At 49.6% G+C, this 20,863-nt stretch overlaps 1 protein-coding gene across 7 annotated transcripts in view; it reads left to right on the forward strand.

Annotated features, from left to right (window-relative positions):
- LOC144784933 (exocyst complex component 1-like) overlaps positions 1-20,863 on the forward strand; it is a 1,012,560-nt gene that overhangs the window by 515,557 nt on the left and 476,140 nt on the right. For 6 of the 7 annotated variants that reach the window (XM_078664046.1, XM_078664044.1, XM_078664045.1 and 3 more), the window contains exons 5-6: positions 10,076-10,203; positions 20,029-20,188. The exons of the other annotated variant lie outside the window; for it this stretch is intronic. In XM_078664046.1, coding sequence (XP_078520172.1) covers positions 10,076-10,203; positions 20,029-20,188 — 288 coding nt within the window. The remainder of the gene's footprint in view (positions 1-10,075; positions 10,204-20,028; positions 20,189-20,863) is intronic. 7 annotated transcript variants of the gene reach the window in all.

Below are 20,863 nucleotides of genomic sequence, written 5' to 3' on the forward strand. Positions count from 1 at the left end.
GCTGTGTGTGTGTGTGTGGGTGGCTTTGTGTGTGTGGCTCTGTGTGGGTGTAAATGCAATAGTTCATGCATTTACGAGCGATTAAGCTATTGGCATTGTAAATGACAATGCCATTTATTTTTGATTTTTAAAAAAAAATGTCATGAGCAATGCTAATAGCTCTACCTTTAATAATGCCGAGACCATTGCATTGTAAATGCTTGTTTGATTGTTCTATGTGGCGACATGTACCTTAATTAAGTGGTTTGCTCCTGTTCGCCTTGGGGCTCCTCTGTCTAAAATGAATTTTTAATTAAACAGGTTACAGGCTGAATTTATCGTGAATTTGTTGTATAGCTATACATGCAAAAGTAATTTAAAGAAAAGAATAAGTATACGTTTACTATTTTGATAAAAAACAAAAACTTTAAATAAAAATTGTCATTCACTCTGTGGGACATTCTCTATTAATCAATATAGGATGTGAATATGTTATACGGGGTATAATGTTGTATATTTTGTTATCTGTGGATGAAACTACAGGATATCAAGAACAGTGGCTGCTGAAGTCCGGGATTGATTGTCATTGCCAGAGCTGTGAATGAAACTACAGGATATCTAGAACAGTGGCTGCTGTAGTTCTGGATCGTTCGTCATTGCCAGAGCTGTGGATGACACTACAGGATATCTAGAACAGTGGCTGCTGTAGTTCTGGATCGATCGTCATTGCCAGAGCTGTGGATGACACTACAGGATATCTAGAACAGTGGCTGCTGAAGCGGCATTGATTGTCACTGACAGAGCTGTGAATGAAACTACAGGATAGCAAGAACAGTGGCTGCTGAAGGCTGCAATCGATTGTCATTGCCAGAGCTGTGGATGAAATGAAAGGATATCAAGAACAGTGGCTGCTGTAGTTCTGGACCGATCGTCATTGCCAGAGCTGTGGATGAAACTACAGTATATCAAGAACAGTGGCTGCTGAAATTCTGGATTGATTGTCATTGCCAGAGCTGTGGATGACACTACAGGATATCAAGAACAGTGGCTGCTGAAGGCTGTGATCGATTGTCATTGCCAGAGCTGTGGATGAAACGAAAGGATATCAAGAACAGTGGCTGCTGTAGTTCTGGATCGATCGTCATTGCCAGAGCTGTGGATGACACTACAGGATATCAAGAACAGTGGCTGCTGAAGGCTGTGATCGATTGTCATTGCCAGAGCTGTGGATGACACTACAGGATATCAAGAACAGTTGCTGCTGAAGGCTGCGATCGATTGTCATTGCCAGAGCTGTGGATGAAACGAAAGGATATCAAGAACAGTGGCTGCTGTAGTTCTGGATCGATCGTCATTGCCAGAGCTGTGGATGACACTACAGGATATCAAGAACAGTGGCTGCTGAAGGCTGTGATCGATTGTCATTGCCAGAGCTGTGGATGACACTACAGGATAACAAGAACAGTGGCTGCTGAAGGCTGCGATCGATTGTCATTGCCGAAGCTGTGGATGAAACGAAAGGATATCAAGAACAGTGGCTGCTGTAGTTCTGGACCGATCGTCATTGCCAGAGCTGTGGATGAAACTACAGGATATCAAGAACAGTGGCTGCTGAAATTCTGGATTGATTGTCATTGCCAGAGCTGTGGATGACACTACAGGATATCAAGAACAGTGGCTGCTGTAGTTCTGGATCGATCGCCATTGCCAGAGCTGTGGATGAAACTACAGGATTTCAAGAACAGTGGCTGCTGAAGTTCTGGATCGATCGTCATTGCCAGAGCTGTGGATGACACTACAGGATATCAAGAACAGTGGCTGCTGAAGGCTGTGATCGATTGTCATTGCCAGAGCTGTGGATGAAACGAAAGGATATCAAGAACAGTGGCTGCTGTAGTTCTGGATCGATCGTCATTGCCAGAGCTGTGGATGACACTACAGGATATCAAGAACAGTGGCTGCTGAAGGCTGTGATCGATTGTCATTGCCGAAGCTGTGGATGAAACGAAAGGATATCAAGAACAGTGGCTGCTGTAGTTCTGGACCGATCGTCATTGCCAGAGCTGTGGATGACACTACAGGATATCTAGAACAGTGGCTGCTGTAGTTCTGGATCGATCGTCATTGCCAGAGCTGTGGATGACACTACAGGATATCTAGAACAGTGGCTGCTGAAGCGGCATTGATTGTCACTGACAGAGCTGTGAATGAAACTACAGGATAGCAAGAACAGTGGCTGCTGAAGGCTGCAATCGATTGTCATTGCCAGAGCTGTGGATGAAATGAAAGGATATCAAGAACAGTGGCTGCTGTAGTTCTGGACCGATCGTCATTGCCAGAGCTGTGGATGAAACTACAGGATATCAAGAACAGTGGCTGCTGAAATTCTGGATTGATTGTCATTGCCAGAGCTGTGGATGACACTACAGGATATCAAGAACAGTGGCTGCTGAAGGCTGTGATTGATTGTCATTGCCAGAGCTGTGGATGAAACGAAAGGATATCAAGAACAGTGGCTGCTGTAGTTCTGGATCGATCGTCATTGCCAGAGCTGTGGATGACACTACAGGATATCAAGAACAGTGGCTGCTGAAGGCTGTGATCGATTGTCATTGCCAGAGCTGTGGATGACACTACAGGATAACAAGAACAGTGGCTGCTGAAGGCTGCGATCGATTGTCATTGCCGAAGCTGTGGATGAAACGAAAGGATATCAAGAACAGTGGCTGCTGTAGTTCTGGACCGATCGTCATTGCCAGAGCTGTGGATGAAACTACAGGATATCAAGAACAGTGGCTGCTGAAATTCTGGATTGATTGTCATTGCCAGAGCTGTGGATGACACTACAGGATATCAAGAACAGTGGCTGCTGTAGTTCTGGATCGATCGTCATTGTCAGAGCTGTGGATGAAACTACAGGATTTCAAGAACAGTGGCTGCTGAAGTTCTGGATCGATCGTCATTGCCAGAGCTGTGGATGACACTACAGGATATCAAGAACAGTGGCTGCTGAAGGCTGTGATCGATTGTCATTGCCAGAGCTGTGGATGAAACGAAAGGATATCAAGAACAGTGGCTGCTGTAGTTCTGGATCGATCGTCATTGCCAGAGCTGTGGATGACACTACAGGATATCAAGAACAGTGGCTGCTGAAGGCTGTGATCGATTGTCATTGCCAGAGCTGTGGATGACACTACAGGATAACAAGAACAGTGGCTGCGAAGGCTGCGATCGATTGTCATTGCCGAAGCTGTGGATGAAACGAAAGGATATCAAGAACAGTGGCTGCTGTAGTTCTGGACCGATCGTCATTGCCAGAGCTGTGGATGACACTACAGGATATCTAGAACAGTGGCTGCTGTAGTTCTGGATCGATCGTCATTGCCAGAGCTGTGGATGACACTACAGGATATCTAGAACAGTGGCTGCTGAAGCGGCATTGATTGTCACTGACAGAGCTGTGAATGAAACTACAGGATAACAAGAACAGTGGCTGCTGAAGGCTGCAATCGATTGTCATTGCCAGAGCTGTGGATGAAATGAAAGGATATCAAGAACAGTGGCTGCTGTAGTTCTGGACCGATCGTCATTGCCAGAGCTGTGGATGAAACTACAGGATATCAAGAACAGTGGCTGCTGAAATTCTGGATTGATTGTCATTGCCAGAGCTGTGGATGACACTACAGGATATCAAGAACAGTGGCTGCTGAAGGCTGTGATCGATTGTCATTGCCAGAGCTGTGGATGAAACGAAAGGATATCAAGAACAGTGGCTGCTGTAGTTCTGGATCGATCGTCATTGCCAGAGCTGTGGATGACACTACAGGATATCAAGAACAGTGGCTGCTGAAGGCTGTGATCGATTGTCATTGCCGAAGCTGTGGATGAAACGAAAGGATATCAAGAACAGTGGCTGCTGTAGTTCTGGACCGATCGTCATTGCCAGAGCTGTGGATGACACTACAGGATATCTAGAACAGTGGCTGCTGTAGTTCTGGATCGATCGTCATTGCCAGAGCTGTGGATGACACTACAGGATATCTAGAACAGTGGCTGCTGAAGCGGCATTGATTGTCACTGACAGAGCTGTGAATGAAACTACAGGATAGCAAGAACAGTGGCTGCTGAAGGCTGCAATCGATTGTCATTGCCAGAGCTGTGGATGAAATGAAAGGATATCAAGAACAGTGGCTGCTGTAGTTCTGGACCGATCGTCATTGCCAGAGCTGTGGATGAAACTACAGGATATCAAGAACAGTGGCTGCTGAAATTCTGGATTGATTGTCATTGCCAGAGCTGTGGATGACACTACAGGATATCAAGAACAGTGGCTGCTGAAGGCTGTGATTGATTGTCATTGCCAGAGCTGTGGATGAAACGAAAGGATATCAAGAACAGTGGCTGCTGTAGTTCTGGATCGATCGTCATTGCCAGAGCTGTGGATGACACTACAGGTTATCAAGAACAGTGGCTGCTGAAGGCTGTGATCGATTGTCATTGCCAGAGCTGTGGATGACACTACAGGATAACAAGAACAGTGGCTGCTGAAGGCTGCGATCGATTGTCATTGCCGAAGCTGTGGATGAAACGAAAGGATATCAAGAACAGTGGCTGCTGTAGTTCTGGACCGATCGTCATTGCCAGAGCTGTGGATGAAACTACAGGATATCAAGAACAGTGGCTGCTGAAATTCTGGATTGATTGTCATTGCCAGAGCTGTGGATGACACTACAGGATATCAAGAACAGTGGCTGCTGTAGTTCTGGATCGATCGTCATTGTCAGAGCTGTGGATGAAACTACAGGATTTCAAGAACAGTGGCTGCTGAAGTTCTGGATCGATCGTCATTGCCAGAGCTGTGGATGACACTACAGGATATCAAGAACAGTGGCTGCTGAAGGCTGTGATCGATTGTCATTGCCAGAGCTGTGGATGAAACGAAAGGATATCAAGAACAGTGGCTGCTGTAGTTCTGGATCGATCGTCATTGCCAGAGCTGTGGATGACACTACAGGATATCAAGAACAGTGGCTGCTGAAGGCTGTGATCGATTGTCATTGCCAGAGCTGTGGATGACACTACAGGATAACAAGAACAGTGGCTGCGAAGGCTGCGATCGATTGTCATTGCCGAAGCTGTGGATGAAACGAAAGGATATCAAGAACAGTGGTTGCTGTAGTTCTGGACCGATCGTCATTGCCAGAGCTGTGGATGACACTACAGGATATCTAGAACAGTGGCTGCTGTAGTTCTGGATCGATCGTCATTGCCAGAGCTGTGGATGACACTACAGGATATCTAGAACAGTGGCTGCTGAAGCGGCATTGATTGTCACTGACAGAGCTGTGAATGAAACTACAGGATAACAAGAACAGTGGCTGCTGAAGGCTGCAATCGATTGTCATTGCCAGAGCTGTGGATGAAATGAAAGGATATCAAGAACAGTGGCTGCTGTAGTTCTGGACCGATCGTCATTGCCAGAGCTGTGGATGAAACTACAGGATATCAAGAACAGTGGCTGCTGAAATTCTGGATTGATTGTCATTGCCAGAGCTGTGGATGACACTACAGGATATCAAGAACAGTGGCTGCTGAAGGCTGTGATCGATTGTCATTGCCAGAGCTGTGGATGACACTACAGGATAACAAGAACAGTGGCTGCTGAAGGCTGCGATCGATTGTCATTGCCGAAGCTGTGGATGAAACGAAAGGATATCAAGAACAGTGGCTGCTGTAGTTCTGGACCGATCGTCATTGCCAGAGCTGTGGATGAAACTACAGGATATCAAGAACAGTGGCTGCTGAAATTCTGGATTGATTGTCATTGCCAGAGCTGTGGATGACACTACAGGATATCAAGAACAGTGGCTGCTGAAGGCTGTGATCGATTGTCATTGCCAGAGCTGTGGATGACACTACAGGATATCAAGAACAGTGGCTGCTGTAGTTCTGGATCGATCGTCATTGCCAGAGCTGTGGATGAAACGAAAGGATATCAAGAACAGTGGCTGCTGTAGTTCTGGATCGATCGTCATTGCCAGAGCTGTGGATGACACTACAGGATATCAAGAACAGTGGCTGCTGAAGGCTGTGATCGATTGTCATTACCAGAGCTGTGGATGACACTACAGGATATCAAGAACAGTTGCTGCTGAAGGCTGCGATCGATTGTCATTGCCAGAGCTGTGGATGAAACGAAAGGATATCAAGAACAGTGGCTGCTGTAGTTCTGGATCGATCGTCATTGCCAGAGCTGTGGATGACACTACAGGATATCAAGAACAGTGGCTGCTGAAGGCTGTGATCGATTGTCATTGCCAGAGCTGTGGATGACACTACAGGATAACAAGAACAGTGGCTGCTGAAGGCTGCGATCGATTGTCATTGCCGAAGCTGTGGATGAAACGAAAGGATATCAAGAACAGTGGCTGCTGTAGTTCTGGACCGATCGTCATTGCCAGAGCTGTGGATGAAACTACAGGATATCAAGAACAGTGGCTGCTGAAATTCTGGATTGATTGTCATTGCCAGAGCTGTGGATGACACTACAGGATATCAAGAACAGTGGCTGCTGTAGTTCTGGATCGATCGCCATTGCCAGAGCTGTGGATGAAACTACAGGATTTCAAGAACAGTGGCTGCTGAAGTTCTGGATCGATCGTCATTGCCAGAGCTGTGGATGACACTACAGGATATCAAGAACAGTGGCTGCTGAAGGCTGTGATCGATTGTCATTGCCAGAGCTGTGGATGAAACGAAAGGATATCAAGAACAGTGGCTGCTGTAGTTCTGGATCGATCGTCATTGCCAGAGCTGTGGATGACACTACAGGATATCAAGAACAGTGGCTGCTGAAGGCTGTGATCGATTGTCATTGCGGAAGCTGTGGATGAAACGAAAGGATATCAAGAACAGTGGCTGCTGTAGTTCTGGACCGATCGTCATTGCCAGAGCTGTGGATGACACTACAGGATATCTAGAACAGTGGCTGCTGTAGTTCTGGATCGATCGTCATTGCCAGAGCTGTGGATGACACTACAGGATATCTAGAACAGTGGCTGCTGAAGCGGCATTGATTGTCACTGACAGAGCTGTGAATGAAACTACAGGATAGCAAGAACAGTGGCTGCTGAAGGCTGCAATCGATTGTCATTGCCAGAGCTGTGGATGAAATGAAAGGATATCAAGAACAGTGGCTGCTGTAGTTCTGGACCGATCGTCATTGCCAGAGCTGTGGATGAAACTACAGGATATCAAGAACAGTGGCTGCTGAAATTCTGGATTGATTGTCATTGCCAGAGCTGTGGATGACACTACAGGATATCAAGAACAGTGGCTGCTGAAGGCTGTGATCGATTGTCATTGCCAGAGCTGTGGATGAAACGAAAGGATATCAAGAACAGTGGCTGCTGTAGTTCTGGATCGATCGTCATTGCCAGAGCTGTGGATGACACTACAGGATATCAAGAACAGTGGCTGCTGAAGGCTGTGATCGATTGTCATTGCCAGAGCTGTGGATGACACTACAGGATAACAAGAACAGTGGCTGCTGAAGGCTGCGATCGATTGTCATTGCCGAAGCTGTGGATGAAACGAAAGGATATCAAGAACAGTGGCTGCTGTAGTTCTGGACCGATCGTCATTGCCAGAGCTGTGGATGAAACTACAGGATATCAAGAACAGTGGCTGCTGAAATTCTGGATTGATTGTCATTGCCAGAGCTGTGGATGACACTACAGGATATCAAGAACAGTGGCTGCTGTAGTTCTGGATCGATCGTCATTGCCAGAGCTGTGGATGAAACTACAGGATTTCAAGAACAGTGGCTGCTGAAGTTCTGGATCGATCGTCATTGCCAGAGCTGTGGATGACACTACAGGATATCAAGAACAGTGGCTGCTGAAGGCTGTGATCGATTGTCATTGCCAGAGCTGTGGATGAAACGAAAGGATATCAAGAACAGTGGCTGCTGTAGTTCTGGATCGATCGTCATTGCCAGAGCTGTGGATGACACTACAGGATATCAAGAACAGTGGCTGCTGAAGGCTGTGATCGATTGTCATTGCCAGAGCTGTGGATGACACTACAGGATAACAAGAACAGTGGCTGCGAAGGCTGCGATCGATTGTCATTGCCGAAGCTGTGGATGAAACGAAAGGATATCAAGAACAGTGGCTGCTGTAGTTCTGGACCGATCGTCATTGCCAGAGCTGTGGATGACACTACAGGATATCTAGAACAGTGGCTGCTGTAGTTCTGGATCGATCGTCATTGCCAGAGCTGTGGATGACACTACAGGATATCTAGAACAGTGGCTGCTGAAGCGGCATTGATTGTCACTGACAGAGCTGTGAATGAAACTACAGGATAACAAGAACAGTGGCTGCTGAAGGCTGCAATCGATTGTCATTGCCAGAGCTGTGGATGAAATGAAAGGATATCAAGAACAGTGGCTGCTGTAGTTCTGGACCGATCGTCATTGTCAGAGCTGTGGATGAAACTACAGGATATCAAGAACAGTGGCTGCTGAAATTCTGGATTGATTGTCATTGCCAGAGCTGTGGATGACACTACAGGATATCAAGAACAGTGGCTGCTGAAGGCTGTGATCGATTGTCATTGCCAGAGCTGTGGATGACACTACAGGATAACAAGAACAGTGGCTGCTGAAGGCTGCGATCGATTGTCATTGCCGAAGCTGTGGATGAAACGAAAGGATATCAAGAACAGTGGCTGCTGTAGTTCTGGACCGATCGTCATTGCCAGAGCTGTGGATGAAACTACAGGATATCAAGAACAGTGGCTGCTGAAATTCTGGATTGATTGTCATTGCCAGAGCTGTGGATGACACTACAGGATATCAAGAACAGTGGCTGCTGAAGGCTGTGATCGATTGTCATTGCCAGAGCTGTGGATGACACTACAGGATATCAAGAACAGTGGCTGCTGTAGTTCTGGATCGATCGTCATTGCCAGAGCTGTGGATGAAACTACAGGATATCAGGAACAGTGGCTGCTGAAGTTCTGGATCGATTGTCATTGCCAGAGCTGTGGATGACACTACAGGATATCAAGAACAGTGGCTGCTGAAGGCTGTGATCGATTGTCATTGCCAGAGCTGTGGATGAAACGAAAGGATATCAAGAACAGTGGCTGCTGTAGTTCTGGATCGATCGTCATTGCCAGAGCTGTGAATGAAACTACAGGTTATCCAGAAAAGTGGCTGCTGTGGTTTGGGATCGATAAAGAACAGTGGCTGCTGAAGTGCGGGATTGATTGTCATCTGTGGATGAAACTACAGGATATCAGGAACAGTGGCTGCTGTAGTTATCAGGATTGATTGTCATCTGTGGATGAAACTACAGGATATCAAGAACAGTGGCTGCTGTAGTTCTGGATCTATCGTCATTGCCAGAGCTGTGAATGAAACTACAGGTTATCCAGAACAGTGGCTGCTGTGGTTTGGGATCGATAAAGAACAGTGCCTGCTGAAGTGCGGGATTGATTGTTATCTGTGGATGAAACTACAGGATATCAGGAACAGTGGCTGCTGTAGTTATCAGGATTGATTGTCATCTGTGGATGAAACTACAGGATATCAGGAACAGTGGCTGTGGTAGTGAGGGACTGGTTGTCATTGACAGAGTTGTGTGAAGGCCCTGTGGCGCAGCATTGACATTTGCCACAGAGCATGATTGAGTAGCGTTGGCCATCCTCTGTACAGACTTCTCGATCATGAAACATTTTTCACAATAAATTCTTGGTAACTCCTACATAGTTTAAACCCTTTCATGCCCAAAGCCAACGCCCTCCCACTCAGCATCATGCTACCCCAGGCATTTTCCAAAATCTAATAACCGCTTTCTCTTCAGACCAATGGAATTTCTTTGTTCATGTTCCCCACTGTTGGCACAGCATGGATGTTGCATGTTGGATTGTGATACTTTAAAAGAGAAATAGGTTGGGGCCTAGTACTGACATAGATTGTGTGAGCTATGGGTCAGGATTTAGGGTCATTGACAACACTGGGACAGAAGTATTCTGCGAGTAAGTTTTTATCCCTCAACAATGTTTCTATTCCCTCCCCTCTCCTTAGTGTCTGCGTACCGACCCCTGAACCTGACCCTGGTCAAGCTAAAGAAAGTAGATCGCGACCAGTACAAGCGCAGTGAGACCTGGTCCCTTTACAACTTGAAACTGGTGGACGGCAAAGAAGGCACCCAGGTGAGATGGTGATGCTCCATCGAATTGCTGGCCTCGCACAGCGTGTCCTTGTATGTTTACTCTCCGCTAGCCTCGCAACCAGGAATAGGCTTGTCCTTGTATGTTTACTCTCTGCTAGCCTTACACCCAGGAGTAGGAGTGTCCTTGTATGTTTATTCTCTGTTAGCCTCGCACCCAGTAGAAGGCGTTCCTTGTATGTTTACTCTCTGCTAGCCTCGCACCCAGGAGTAAGCGTGTCCTTGTATGCTTACTCTCTGCTAGCCTCGCACCCAGTGGTAGGCGTGTCCTTCTATGTTTACTCTCTGCTAGACTAGCACCCAGGAGTAGGCTTGTCCTTGTATTTACTCTCTGCTAGCCTCGCACCCAGGAGTAGGCGTTTCTTTGTATGTTTACTCTCTGTTAGCCTTGCAGCCAGTATAAGGCGTTACTTGTATGTTTACTCTCAGTTAGCCTCGCACCCAGTAGAAGGCGTTCCTTGTATGTTTACTCTCAGTTAGCCTCGCACCTAGTAGAAGGCGTTCCTTGTATGTATACTCTCTGCTAGCCTCGCACCCAGGAATAGGTGTGTCCTTGTATGTTTACTCTCTGTTAGCCTCGCACCCAGGAGTAGGCGTGTCCTTGTATGTTTACTCTCTTCTAGCCTCGCACCCAGTAGAAGGCGTGTCCTTGTATGTTTACTCTCTGCTAGCCTCGCACCCAGTAGAAGGCATGTCATTCTATGTTTATTCTCTGTTAGCCTCGCACCCAGTAGAAGGCGTTCCTTGTATGTTTACTCTCTGCTAGCCTCGCACCCAGTAGAAGGCGTGTTCTTGTATGTTTACTCTGCTAGCCTCGCACCCAGGAGTAGGCGTGTCCTTGTATGTTTACTCTCTGCTAGCATCGCACCCAGAAGAAGGCGTTCCTTGTATGTTTACTCTCTGCTAGCCTCGCACCCAGGAGTAGGCGTGTCCTTGTATGTTTACTCTCTTCTAGCCTCGCAACCAGTGGTAGGCATGTCCTTGTATGTTTACTCTCTGCTAGCCTCGCACCCAGTAGAAGGCGTGTCCTTGTATGTTTACTTTCTGCTAGCCTCGCACCCAGGAGAAGGCCTTCCTTGTATGTTTACTCTCAGTTAGCCTCGCACCCAGTAGAAGGCGTTCCTTGTATGTTTACTCTCTGTTAGCCTCGCACCCAGGAGTAGGCATGTCCTTGTATGTTTACTCTCTTCTAGCCTTGCACCCAGTAGAAGGCGTGTCCTTGTATGTTTACTCTCTGCTAGCCTCGCACCCAGTAGAAGGCATGTCCTTCTATGTTTATTCTCTGTTAGCCTCGCACCCAGTAGAAGGCGTTCCTTGTATGTTTACTCTCTTCTTGCCTCGCAACCAGTGGTAGGCATGTCCTTGTATGTTTACTCTCTGCTAGCCTCGCACCCAGTAGAAGGCGTGTCCTTGTATGTTTACTCTCTGCTAGCCTCGCACTCAGTAGAAAGCGTGTCCTTGTATGTTTATTCTCTGCTAGCCTCGCACCCAGGAGTAGGCGTGTCCTTGTATGTTTACTCTCTGCTAGCCTTGCACCTAGGAGAAGACGTGTCCTTGTATGTTTACTCGCTGCTAGCCTCGCACCCAGGAGAAGGCGTGTCATGCTTACTCTCTGCTAGCCTCGCACCCAGTAGAAGGCGTGCCCTTGTATGTTTACTCTCTGCTAGCCTTGCACCCAGTAGTAGGCGTGTCCTTGTATGTTTAGTCTCTTCTAGCCTCACATCCAGGAGTAGGCATGCCCTTGTATGTTTACTGTCTGTTAGCCTTGCACCCAGTGGAAGGCGTGTCCTTGTATGTTTATTCTCTGCTAGCCTTGCACCCAGTAGTAGGTGTGTCCTTGTATGTTTACTCTCTTCTAGCCTCAAATCCAGGAGTAGGCATGTCCTTGTATGTTTACTGTCTGTTAGCCTTGCACCCAGTAGAAGGCGTATCCTTGTATGTTTACTCTCTGCTAGCCTTACACCCAGGAGTAGGCGTGTCCTAGTATTTTTACTCTCTGCTAGCCTCGCATCCAGTAGAAGTTGTGTTCTTGTATGTTTACTTTCTGTTAGCCTCACACCCCATAGAAGGCGTGTCCTTGTATGTTTACTCTCTGTTAGCCTCGCACCCAGTAGAAGGCGTGTCCTTGTATGTTTACTCTCTGCTAGCCTTGCACCCAGTAGAAGGCGTGTCCTTGTATGTTTACTCTCTGCTAGCCTCGCACCCAGTAGAAGGCGTGTTCTTGTATGTTTACTCTGCTAGCCTCGCACCCAGGAGTAGGCGTGTCCTTGTATGTTTACTCTCTGCTAGCATCGCACCCAGAAGAAGGCGTTCCTTGTATGTTTACTCTCTGCTAGCCTCGCACCCAGGAGTAGGCGTGTCCTTGTATGTTTACTCTCTTCTAGCCTCGCAACCAGTGGTAGGCATGTCCTTGTATGTTTACTCTCTGCTAGCCTCGCACCCAGTAGAAGGCGTGTCCTTGTATGTTTACTTTCTGCTAGCCTCGCACCCAGGAGAAGGCCTTCCTTGTATGTTTACTCTCAGTTAGCCTCGCACCCAGTAGAAGGCGTTCCTTGTATGTTTACTCTCTGTTAGCCTCGCACCCAGGAGTAGGCATGTCCTTGTATGTTTACTCTCTTCTAGCCTCGCACCCAGTAGAAGGCGTGTCCTTGTATGTTTACTCTCTGCTAGCCTCGCACCCAGTAGAAGGCATGTCCTTCTATGTTTATTCTCTGTTAGCCTCGCACCCAGTAGAAGGCGTTCCTTGTATGTTTACTCTCTGCTAGCCTCGCACCCAGGAGTAGGCGTGTCCTTGTATGTTTACTCTCTTCTAGCCTCGCACCCAGTGGTAGGCATGTCCTTGTATGTTTACTCTCTGCTAGCCTCGCACCCAGTAGAAGGCGTGTCCTTGTATGTTTACTGTCTGCTAGCCTCGCACTCAGTAGAAGGGGTGTCCTTGTATGTTTATTTTCTGCTAGCCTCGCACCCAGGAGTAGGCGTGTCCTTGTATGTTTACTCTCTGCTAGCCTCCCACCCAGGAGAAGACTTGTCCTTGCATGTTTACTCTCTGCTAGCCTTGCACCCAGTAGAAGGCGTGTCCTTGTATGTTTACTCTCTGCTAGCCTCGCTCCCAGTAGAAGGCGTGCCCTTGTATGTTTACTCTGTGCCAGCCTTGCACCCAGTAGTAGGCGTGTCCTTGTATGTTTAGTCTCTTCTAGCCTCACATCCAGAAGTAGGCGTGCCCTGGTATGTTTACTGTCTGTTAGCCTTGCACCCAGTAGAAGGCGTGTCCTTGTATGTTTATTCTCTGCTAGCCTTGCACCCAGTAGTAGGCGTGTCCTTGTATGTTTACTCTCTTCTAGCCTCAAATCCAGGAGTAGGCGTGTCCATGTATGTTTACTGTCTGCTAGCCTCGCATCCAGTAGAAGGTGTGTCCTTGTATGTTTACTCTCTGCTAGCCTCACACCCCATAGAAGGCGTGTCCTTGTTTGTTCACTCTCTGTTAGCCTCGCACCCAGTAGAAGGCGTGTCCTTGTATGTTTTCTCTCTGCTAGCCTTGCACCCAGTAGAAGGCGTGTCCTTGTATGTTTACTCTCTGCTAGCCTCGCACCCAGTAGAAGGCGTGTCCTTGTATGTTTACTCTCTGCTAGCCTCGCACCCAGGAGTAGGCGTGTCCTTGTATGTTTACTCTCTGCTAGCATCGCACCCAGAAGAAGGCGTGTCCTTGCATGTTTACTCTCTGCTAGCCTTGCACCCAGTAGAAGGCGTGTCTTTGTATGTTTACTCTCTGTTAGCCTCGCACCCCGTAGAAGGCGTGTCCTTGTATGTTTACTCTCTGTTAGCCACGCACCCAGTAGAAGGCGTGTCCTTTTATGTTTACTCTCTGCTAGCCTTGCACCCAGTAGAAGGCGTGTCCTTGTATGTTTACTTTCTGCTAGCCTCGCACCCAGTAGAAGGCGTGTCCTTGTATGTTTACTCTCTGATCAACAGTATGAGTCTACCTGTTGACGTCCCATTCCAAGAAACCTTGGGGTGCCCAGACTGGCCTCCAAACTGCTGGGGGCCTCCCCTAAAGGGTGCGCAGACTGTCCACTAAAGTGCTTGGGGCCTCCCCTAAAGGGTGCGCAGACTGTCCTTCAAGCTGCTGGGGGGCCTCCCCTAAAGGGTGCGCAGACTGGCCTCTAAGGGTGCTGGGGGCCTCCCCTAAAGGGTGCGCAGACAGGCCTACAAGCTGCTGGGGGCCTCCCCTAAAGGGTGCACAGATTGGCCTCTAAAGTGCTGGAGGCCCCCCTAAAGGGTGTGCAGACAGGCCTCCAAGCTGTTGGGGGCCTCCCCTAAAGGGTGCACAGACTGGCCTCCAAGCTGCTGGGGGCCTCCACTAAAGGGTGCCCAGACTGGCCTCCAAGCTGCTGGGGGCCTCCCCTAAAGGGTACACAGACTGGCCTCCAAGCTGCTGGGGGCCTCCCCTAAAGGGTGCACAGACTGGCCTCCAAGCTGCTCGGGGCCTCCCCTAAAGGGTGCGCAGACTGGCCTCTAAAGTGCTGGAGGCCTCCCCTAAAGGGTGCACAGACTGGCCTCCAAGCTGCTGGGGGCCTCCCCTAAAGGGTGCTCAGGCTTGCCTCTAAAGCGCTGGGGGCCTCCCCTAAAGGGTGCGCAGACTGGCCTCTAAAGCGCTGGGGGCCTCCCCTAAAGGGTGCGCAGACTGGCCTCTAAAGTGCTGTGGCGGCAAAGGCACCGAATGGTGGGACAGCCATGTCTGCTCGCCCAGCCATGTCTATTCCACCAAACTGAGATCTCTCCTCCCAGCAGCAATGTTGGCAAAGAAAAGATTGACAGTGGGTCTGCCATGCCGTAGTTTCATGGCTGTAGTCCAAACAAAGGTTCCTGAGCTACATAATCATACTTAACCACTAAAAAAGACTAAATAAAACTTCATATAACAAAAAAAGAAGAATAAAGAAACATTGAACAATAAGTGCAGTACATAATCAAGAAATTAATATCATCTCTGATTGAAACCATGTTAAAGGCGTCGACGGCGTTTCAACCCAAAATTTCTTTAAGGGTCATCATCTGGACAATAAGCTTCAAGAGTGGAAGCAACCACTTGATTGACTTTCTTAGTAATCTTCCTGCTTGTAGCAGTGCTCTTCCCCTATCATAGCGAGCGACCCTTGACCTGCTTGTAGGTCGCTCCCCCACCACACAGCTCCGCCTGTGTGTCCTGACCCTGCCCCAGCTGCCGCTGCTCTACCACCTGCTCCTCATCCCTGGTGGCCAGTGGTAGGCCTTAGGTTTGTATCACTGTCACTGTCTGTCTGTCTTCCCTGTACTGCCCATATTGTCTTCTGATGTCTGTGACCGCCGTTGCCTGTCTCCCCCCTGTGACTACATTCTTATCTGTGCCCGTTTTCTTGCCTCCTGTTCCCTGATTGTGCTCGTTTCTTGCCTTCTGCTCCCCCTCACTGCCCCTGATTTGTGCCCGTTTTCTTGCCTTCTGCTCCCCTGATTGTGCTCGTTTTCTTGCCTTCTGCTCCCCTAATTGTGCTCGTTTTTCTTGCCTCTGCTCCCTGATTGTGATCGTTTTTTCTTGCCTCTGCCCCCTGATTGTGCTAGTTTTTTCTTGCCTCTGCCCCCCTGATTGTGCTAGTTTTTCTTGCCTCTGTTCCCTGATTGTGCTTGTTTTTCTTTCCTCTGTTCCCTGATTGTGCTCGTTTTTCTTGCCTCTGTTCCTTGATTGTGATCGTTTTTCTTGCCTTTGTTCCCTGATTGTGCTTGTTTTCTTGCCTTCTGCTCCCCTAATTGTGCTCGTTTTCTTGCCTTCTGTCCCCCTCGCTGCCCCTGATATTTCCCTCCCACCCATGCCCACTGCTCACCTGCTGCCCCTGCGGCCCCGCCCCGTCTGCACCCATTCGCCATTCCCTTCTCCTCCCTCCCAGATCCCCTTCAAATGGCGGCAGCTGTGCGGCTGCGCTGCTGGCGCACCTTAGGCAAGCCCGCCTGTCCGCGCCTGGAGGGCACCCAGCGCCAGAACCCCTGGACACCGCAAACGCCACAACACCAGACTCCACTACAACGCCAGCAGCCTCCACACACTCTACGTTGGCCGAAACCACACCTGCTTTAAGGCCACCCCAAAACGGACCCACGGACCTTTCTCCTGCCGCACCTGCAGCTTCACCTGCCACAGAACCACCAAACCTTCAAGGACTGGACCCAACTACCTCCGCTGCATACTCCTCTACACCCGCTCCGCACGCAAACACGCCGTCGAGCTCTGGGATCTACTCGACACCTCCGCCTCAGACGTGGCCTTCCTGACCAAGACCTGGTGGAACGTCTCCTCAGCGCCCGACATCGCTATAGCCATCCTGGATGGATACAAGATCACCCGCAGGGATCGCGCCAACGGAACCGGAGGAGGGATAGCCATCGTCCACAAGTCCACCCTCAAGGTCGCCACCCACGCAGACGACACCCTCCACACCGCCGAACACCTGCACTTCCGGATCCACACCGACCCCAACCTCAGAGGAAAACTCATCTACAGACCCCGTGACCCCTGGCTCAGTTCAGCAACTCCATCGCCGACCTCGCCAGCATCCACGCACTCACCTCCACGGACTACATCCTCCTCGGGGACCTGAACTTCTACCTCGAGAACAACAACGACGCCAACTCCGCCACCCTGATCAACAACTTTGCCAACCTCGGCCTCAAACAACTCGTCACCACACCCACCCACGCCGCCGGCCACACTCTGGACCCCGTCTTCTCCACAGGCACCCACATGGCCTTCAACCACACCACCGAACTCCACTGGACCGACCACCACTGCATTCATTTCACCTTCAAGAAACCAACCACGCACCACCGCACCCAACAGCTGCCTCGCCACTGCTGGAGTAAAGTCACCGAAGACCGGCTGATCACAACCCTCGACCAGAACACACCCACCAACCCAGACGCCGCAGCCCGCAACCTCAGACAGTGGATCAACGACTGCGCCAACACCCTCGCCCCGCTCAAGAAACCCTCCAACAGCCATGCCAGCAAGAGTGCCACCTGATTCATCAACGAGCTCCAGACCTCCAAACGTGCATGCCAGAAACTGGAGAAAATATGGCTCCTCTAACGCACACCGGACAACCACACAGCCCACAAGGGCGCCACCCGCAGACATCACCACCTCATCAGATTAGCGAAGAGATCCTCCTTCAAAGACCGCTTGGATAACAACGCACATGACAGCAAAGAGCTCTTCAGCATCGTAAAGGAAATCTCCAACCCGAGCGCCAACGCCAACGACATCCCTCCCTCACAAGAACTGTGCGACTCTCTAGCCATCTTCTTCCACCGCAGGATCGCTGACATCCACGACAGCTTCAACACCACAACCGCCCCGACTACGCCAGACTCCACCTCTCCTGCGAACACCAACAGCGCCATCCGCCTGACCTGGTCCAATGTCAACGATGACGAGACACGCAAGGTCATAAACTCCATCCTCTCAGGATCTCCGTCAGACCCGTGCCCACACCACGTATTCAACAAAGCAGCCGCAGCCATCGCACCCCAACTACGGAAGGTCATCAACATCTCCTTCGACACAGCGACATTCCCGGAAAGCTGGAAGCATGCCGAAATCAACTCCCTCCTCAAGAATCCCAAGGCGGACCCCAAGGACCTCAAGAACTTCCGGCCCATCTCCCTGCTCCCGCTCCCTGCAAAGGTCATCGAGAAAATCATGAACAGGCAATTGGCCCCCCACCTGGAAGACAACAACATCTTGGACCCGTCCCAGTCCGGATTCAGATGAAACCACAGCACCGAGACAGCCCTCATCGCCGCCACAGACGACATCAGTCGCCAACTAGACAATGGCGAAACACCAGCCCTCATCCTCCTGGACCTGTCGGCCGCCTTTGACACGGTCTGCCATCGCACTCTAAAGACACACCTCCTAGAAGCCGGAATCCAAGAGAAGGCCCTTGACTGGACCACGTCCTTCCTCTCCGGCAGAACCCAGAGCGTCTGCCTCCCACCCTTTCGATCCGAAGCCACTGACATCATCTGTGGCGTCCCCCAGGGCTAATCCCTCAGCCCGACGCTGTTCAACATCTACATGGCCCCCCTCGCACAAGTGGCCCGCCAGCATGACCTCAACATCATCTCCTACGCTGACGACCCCCAGCTCATCCTCTCCCTCACCAAGGACCCACACACCGCCAAAACCAACCTCCACGAGGGAATGAAGACCGTCGCCGACTGGATGGGGAGCAACCGTCTGAAGCTGAACTCGGACAAGACGCAGGTACTTATTCTCGGACCCACCCCCTCAGCCTGGGATGACTCCTGATGGCCAACCACACTGGGAACAGCACCAACAACCACCGACCATGCATGCAACCTAGGATTCATCCTCGACTCCTCCCTCTCCATGGCTATGCAGGTCAACGCCGTCTCCTCCTCCTGCTACAACACCCTCCGCATGCTCCACAGGATCTACAGGTGGATCCCGACAGAAACAAGAAGAACGGTGACACAGGCCCTCGTGAGCAGCAGACTGGTCTACGGCAACGCACTCTACGCAGGAATCCCTCCCAAACACCTACAACGACTACAACGCATCCAAAATGCCTCCGCCCAACTAATCGTCAACGTCTCCCGCCACAGCCACATCACCCCTCCACCTGAGTGACCTACACTGGCTCCCCGTCGACAAGAGGATCACATTCAAGCTCCTCGTGTGCTCCAGTCCGGTTCTCCAACAATGCCGGCTCTTTTGATGGAGAACGGGACTGGAGCACACAAGGCTTTAAATGTATGAATTATCAGCCTCCTCGGTGTCTCCACAAGATTTTGAGAGCCTGGCTCCATATTATTACTCAAGCCTTATAACATTTCGCTATTTAGTTTGGAGGATCCTCATTAAATGGGATTTTTATGCACTGCCAGGTCCCCCCCTTTTGTAAATTACTTTGATACGATAGGAGAAGAGCACTGCTACAAGCAGGAAGATTGCTAAGAAAGTCAATCAAGTGGTCGCTTCCACTCTTGAAGCTTATTGTCCTGATGATGACCCTTAAAGAAATTTTGGGTTGAAACGCCGTCGACGCCTTTAACATGGCTTAAATCAGAGATGATATTCATTTCTTGATTATGTACTGCGCATATTGTTCAATGTTTATTTTTCTCTACCACTGTTTTTTTGATTTCACACATGTTTATGTTTTTGAATGTATAGTACGAGTGTAACTGTTTGAGAACCCTTTTTGTTTTCATCAATTTCATTAAACTTATTTATGTAAATATTTATGTACTTGGTTTTTTGTGACACTGTGACATTCACAGGCTCTTTTCTTTATTCTTCTTTTTTGTTATATGGAGTTTTCTTTAGTCTTTTGTTAGTGGTTAAGTATGAATATGTAGCTCAATAACCTTTGTTTGGACTGCAGTATTTGTTACCCCTGGTTCTTGTTCTAGGGTTTTCCTTGTGGTCAGTATAGTAGTTTCATGGCTGACCTCAGGGAAATATTCTTTTTTCGAAAGACGAACTACCTAAATGGGGGTGGGGGAACGTAAATGTCTTTGGACTTTTCCACGCAGTTATAGGTCATGTAGATATAAATGTAAGCACAGTCCCAGCCACCCTAAGTAGAATTGGGCCTGAGGGAGAAGTAGGAGCTGGGTGCCCTTGTAGTGGTTTGCCGTGACGTCACAGGCCGCTGGGCATGGAGGCATTTGGCTGGAGGATGGCACTCGTGCCCCCCTGGTATTCTAAGGTGTGATTCGTGTTCTGACCACCATTCTTTGTTCGTTTTCGAAGGTGACGCCAGACTTCGAGCTGCAGTTCGATAAGCTGTACAGGTGGACTGCTAGCAGCTCGGCCCAGAAGACCACGCTGCTCTCCTGCCTCTGGAAGCTGAACACGCGGCACCTCTCGGGCAGCATCAGCTTCATCAATGTCTCCTCGGGGGACCTGGAAGGTGAGGCCGAGACACTGTGCTAGAGCTGTCCATGCAGCCCGCCTTTGAGAGTGAACCCTGTGCACCGGCAGAGACGCTGCACACACGAGCTCTGTCTCTGCTGGTCACCATAGGTCCCAGGTAGCTGGGATTATGTCATCTCACTCTGGCATGATGATCAGGTGCTGGGGGTTGTCACCACACCTGTGTGAACAGGTGTGTCTTCTCACTCTGGCATAAGTGAGCAGGCGCTAGGGGTTGTCACCCGTGTGATCAGGTATGTCATCTCACTCTGGCATAAGTGAGCAGGCGCTAGGGGTTGTCACCTGTGTGATCAGTTGTGTCATCTCAGTCTGGCTATGAGTAAACAGGCGCTGGGGGTTGTCACCCATGTGATCAGGTATGTCATCTCACTCTGGCATAAGTGCACAGGCGCTGGGAGTAGTCACCTATGTGATCAGGCGTGCCATCTCACTCTGGCATATGTGAACAGGTGCGGGGGTTGTCACCTATGTTATCAGGTGTGTCATCTCACTCTGGCACAAGTGAACAGGCGCTGGGGGTTGTCACCCATGTGATCAGGTATGTCATCTCACTCTGGCATAAGTGCACAGGCGCTGGGAGTAGTCACCTATGTGATCAGGCGTGTCATCTCACTCTGGCATATGTGAACAGGTGCGGGGGTTGTCACCTATG

Source organism: Lissotriton helveticus, chromosome 10 (assembly GCF_964261635.1).
Source record: "Lissotriton helveticus chromosome 10, aLisHel1.1, whole genome shotgun sequence".
Classification (NCBI taxonomy): Eukaryota; Metazoa; Chordata; class Amphibia; order Caudata; family Salamandridae; genus Lissotriton; species Lissotriton helveticus.